This window comes from Phanerochaete carnosa, assembly GCF_000300595.1.
Source record: "Phanerochaete carnosa HHB-10118-sp unplaced genomic scaffold PHACAscaffold_1, whole genome shotgun sequence".
Taxonomy (NCBI): domain Eukaryota; kingdom Fungi; phylum Basidiomycota; class Agaricomycetes; order Polyporales; family Phanerochaetaceae; genus Phanerochaete; species Phanerochaete carnosa.
In genome coordinates, this window is record NW_006767628.1 from 1,679,276 (window position 1) to 1,683,900 (window position 4,625).

The 4,625-nt window shown below is 53.8% G+C and overlaps 1 protein-coding gene across 1 annotated transcript in view; it reads left to right on the forward strand.

Annotated features, from left to right (window-relative positions):
• PHACADRAFT_133212 (uncharacterized protein) overlaps positions 1-3,508 on the forward strand; it is a gene marked incomplete at its 5' end in the record, with an annotated part of 6,047 nt that extends 2,539 nt beyond the window's left edge. The window contains 3 exons of the mRNA XM_007389992.1: positions 506-1,671; positions 1,724-1,970; positions 2,094-3,508. Of these exons, the coding sequence (XP_007390054.1) occupies positions 506-1,671; positions 1,724-1,970; positions 2,094-3,386 (2,706 nt within the window). The 3' untranslated portion in view covers positions 3,387-3,508. The remainder of the gene's footprint in view (positions 1-505; positions 1,672-1,723; positions 1,971-2,093) is intronic.
• Positions 3,509-4,625: the final 1,117 nt, after the last annotated feature.

Below are 4,625 nucleotides of genomic sequence, written 5' to 3' on the forward strand. Positions count from 1 at the left end.
TGCTCTCTGTCCCTCCCAGTCTCCTATTTACCCTTCGCTCATTCGGAACATGGCGATTACTTTTCGCGAGCGATCCGCTCATACGAAACAGGTAGACGATGTGGACAGATCTCTTGGATATTTCCGCCAGGCCCTCTCGCTCTATCCCGCCCCGCATCCTGTGGGCGTAATTGTGTTAAGTGATCTTGGTGCGTCATTACGGCAGCGCTTTGAGGTGACCGGAAACCACGCCGACTTGGAGAAGTCCATCGAATCCTTCGAAGAAGCTCTATCCTATGCCACCTCGGATTCATCATTTCACATCCACTTGTTATCAGAGCTAGTGACCAATCTACGTGACCGCTATGCAACAATAACAAGAAATATTGAGGATGTGCGGAAGAGCATCGAGTACGGACAAAAGTGTCTATCGCTGTGCCCTCTAGGACATCCTGGTCACGCCAAAGCATTAGGAGAATTAGCGCGTACACTTAGCACTCGCCATCTGATCGACGGGGACTCGAAGGACTTGGAACAATGCATTAACTATCTAGAGATGGCCCTTGCGTCGTTATCGCAGGAAGCACCACTCCCGCCCTCCGACTTGATGACATACGTGAATACGATATCTGCGCTAGCATCAGCCCTTGCTGAACGATCCGACTTGACGACAGGTGGCCACCGTGACGACGACCTCAGCAGGAGCGTCGACCTCAGCTACAAAGCGCTTGCGCTTTGTCCTATAGGCCACCCCAGTCGCTATCGTGTCATAGATAGTTTGGCATTCGCTCTCAGAATACGATTCGGAATTAATGGCAATTTGGACGACTTGGACAATGCGATCATCTACATGCGCGAAAGTCTCGAAATAAAATCCGATTCACTCGGGTTTCTCAATCGTCTTTCTACCATAACGGCTCTGGCGAGCGCTTTGTCCAGTCACTTCCGACTGACACGTCAGCCTGACGACCTCAGAGACAGCATCAAGTACAGTTACGAAGCTCTGTCGCTGTGTCCGCCGGGGCATTCGGGCCGTGCTGCCGTTTTATGGACCCTGTCATCATCCTTGGGCGGGCGATTCAACATGACGAGACAGTCGGAGGACCTGAACCGCTCCATCTCCTTTCTTCGCGAGGCGATATCCGTGGATCAAGATCACAAGTCACCTTATCACATGAACTTGTTGAGCGCACTGACGCAGTATCTTTGCATCCGGGCGAACGAGATCCGCCGGGACGCTGAAGCTCGCGCCGAAGACCTCAGAGAATGCATGCGGTACATAGAGGTGGAGCTACATCTCTGTCCACCTGGAGATCCTGACCGGAGCGGAGTCATCCGCCGCTTTGCTCAGTATCACCTCTGTCAATACGAACAGACTAGGGACCCTGAGGATATGCAGAAAGCTATCGACCACTTCCGGGAGGCTCTGTCCCTTTCAAACTCCAGCTCCTTGCATCTAGTCAACAGCTTAGGAAGAGCTCTAATCGGGCGATACAGAGCGCTCCAGGCGGTGGAGGACCTTGACGAGTGTATTGATCAAGGACACAGGATGCTGTCGCTCTATCCTCTGGAACAAGGTCATCCGGAACATATTGATTTATTGTACAATCTTGCATCTTCTTTGGGTGAAAGACATGACAAGACCGGGGATCAAGAGGATGTGTCCAATGCTATCCTCTATGCCAGAGAGGGGTACGTCTCTCCTTTAAAATTACAGAAAGGTAGTACTTACACCGGTAACCAGCGCGCTCCTCGAATCAACTGCCTACCGTCTCAGGCAGCTGGACTGTGCAATATTGTGGGCACATCTGGCCCATGAGAATGGTCATCATTCAGCAATGGAAGCTTACCACAGGAGCCTTGAACTGTTGCTGCGGGATCTCGCAATCACCCCAACACTGGAAATGCAACACGAGGTGGCTCAAAATCAGCAATCTTTGACTTTGGACGCCGCGGCATACGCAATAAGCCAGGGAGATCTCGAACTCGCTGTGGAGATGTTAGAGCAAGGTAGAGCTTTACTCTGGTCTCAAGTCCGCCGCCTGCGCACACCCCTCGACCAACTATCTGCCGACGAGAGCTTGAGGCCTCTTCACGATGCTTTCCTGGAGAAGGGTCGCATGCTGGAGGCAGTCAGTACTTCTGCAAATCCATTCATACCCGTCTCAGATGCTGGTGAACGCTCCGATTTGTATGGGCATATGCTCGAGACGAAACGCCGCCTGTCGGCCGAGCTAGACGATGTCATCGACCAGATCCGCGCAAAGATCCCAGGCTTTCTCAGACCGCCCTCCTACGACAGACTTAAGGCGGCTTCGGCAGAGGGACCGGTTATCATCGTCAACAGCAGCAGATTCCGCTCGGATGCTCTAATCCTTGGTCCCGGCGATACTCTCAGCTGCGTCAAGTTGGTCGATGTCTTTTTCAAGAGGGCCGTCGACTTGGCAAACGACCTGCTGGGGGCCCGCGAGTCCCTGAGCACTGCGCCGAAGAAATACGACCGAGTCCTGCGCCGGACGCTAGAAGAGCTCGCGGATCTCGTTGTAGGCCCAGTCGTGGAGAGATTGAAGGAGCTCGGAGTCAAGAAAGGGTCGCGGATTTGGTGGTGTCCTACCTTCGCAGTGTCTATACTGCCGCTGCATGCCGCGGGCCCAATCGCAATGCCAGAGCTGAGGTCCTCCAAAGGCAAAGTATACCTTCCGGACTTGTATATCCCATCCTACACTCCGACGCTTACTGCGCTGATTGAATCCCGAGCGACTGGTGGTGGTCGTCGAGTGAAGCACGAGGGCCTTCTTGGTGTCGCTCTGCTCGACAGGACGCTAGGAGCGGTGGGAAAAGAAGTGGAAGTTCTCCGCGCACACTTCGCGGATAGTAGCCTAACGCTCGCCATTGAGAGTCACTGCAACCGTGAGACGGTGACTGCAGGTCTCGTGGAGCGGCCATGGGTACATTTCTCCTGCCACGGGACGTTAAAGGCGGGCGAACCTCTCAGCTCAGCGTTCATCCTTTCTGGAGGCGAGCGGATCACTCTGCTCGACATCATCAAAGCTGGCCTCCACCGTGATAATGCAGAACTAGCTGTCTTGTCGGCCTGCCATACTGCTGAATGGACACCGGACAGTGCTCTGGACGAGGCACTCAATCTGGCCGCTGCGATGCAGTTTTCTGGCTTCAAGAGCGTGGTGGGGACGATGTGGCAACTGCAGGATGAGGATGGGCCGACGTTTGCCAAAGCTTTTTACGACGCGTTGTTTGCAGAGCAACGCGACAAGTCGGATACGCCCCAAGGATCAGAGGTCGGATTCAAGAGGGCTGCGAGGGCATTGTGCTCAGCTGCGAAAGAGATGCGGCGAAACGGAGCTAATCTGGAGAGATGGGTCAATTTCGTGCATATCGGGGCATAAAGAAATCTGTACAGAATGTGTGTTAGTAATGAACGCCCTGGGACGGACTGACGCATACGGAGACCAAGTGCATTTGATTCATCTAGCCTAGCTCTGTGCTATCACTGATTGGTACACATAGCCACTAATGACCGTCGATGTAACGAGTAGGATGTTCAGCATAGTGAGATCACGGAGATTTCTAGGATGTTATACATATCTCCTACTACTATGACGGTCGTTCACCCTCCGTCTCCGGCCTTAGGCAAGCACAATTGAATCGCAGCTCTAGCAGCTCCGCCCGGTTCTCCAAAACCGCTCCTGCCTCTGCCTTCACGCGTCCTGTAGCTCTGCTATCTCGACCCAAGAAAGTCCGCGCCCCAGAGGAATGTGAAAAGAGACTAGCCTGATTTCGTCTCCACAACTCGATTGTCACCCCAATTCGCCGTTCCAGCACGAAGTGTGTAGTAGGGATGGGGCTCTACGGTGGTAGGTATATGCTCATGGCGATGCCCATGTGCACGTCGGCAAGGCCCTGGTGCAGGTTCTCTCGAAGTAACAGACACCTGTATGGTCGTAAATCATGGCGTCGTACGGGTGTATGGGATCAATGCGGAGAGGCCGCGGGATGAGTCCTAGGTATGAGATCATGTAACTTCGACTTGCAATATGTGTGAACATGACGCCACCCACAGGCAGAAATGCTCATACATCGCTTCGGTAGATGCAGCGTAGGGATTCAACAAGGTATTGACAGCTTCGTTATGCGCCCAATAAGACACGGAGAGGTCGAGAACGCGAGCACGCGCTGCTTGAACGGGAGTTCACCGTCCTTGTCTGTAGGCGTGGGGATGACCTCGACGCCAATGGCGACTGCGCCGGCTGATGTGGAGGCGGTCGGGAGAACGGGAGCGAATCCTACGGGATTCGCTTGTGTCTCCACGGCAAGCTTCGCGGGCTTGCGAGCAAAGTTGAGACTACATCATACTCGACGGAAATAGCGGTCTAGCGAAGACCTGTTCAGAGCAGGCCGAGGATTCGGTGCCACAGGACGCTGATATCAAATCAAGGGAGAAAATGAGGAACCAAGGCAGCGTCATTGACGGGCGAGCGATAAACGCGAAGATGCCGACGAACGCAAGGAGTTGAGTGCAAGCGTCCTAGATCGTCTGAAATGCAGTCATGGCAGCCGCAACAAAACGAGGCACCATAATCTGGAGCTATCAGCCAAGGCGCAGGGGCCAAAGCTACCTGAGATGC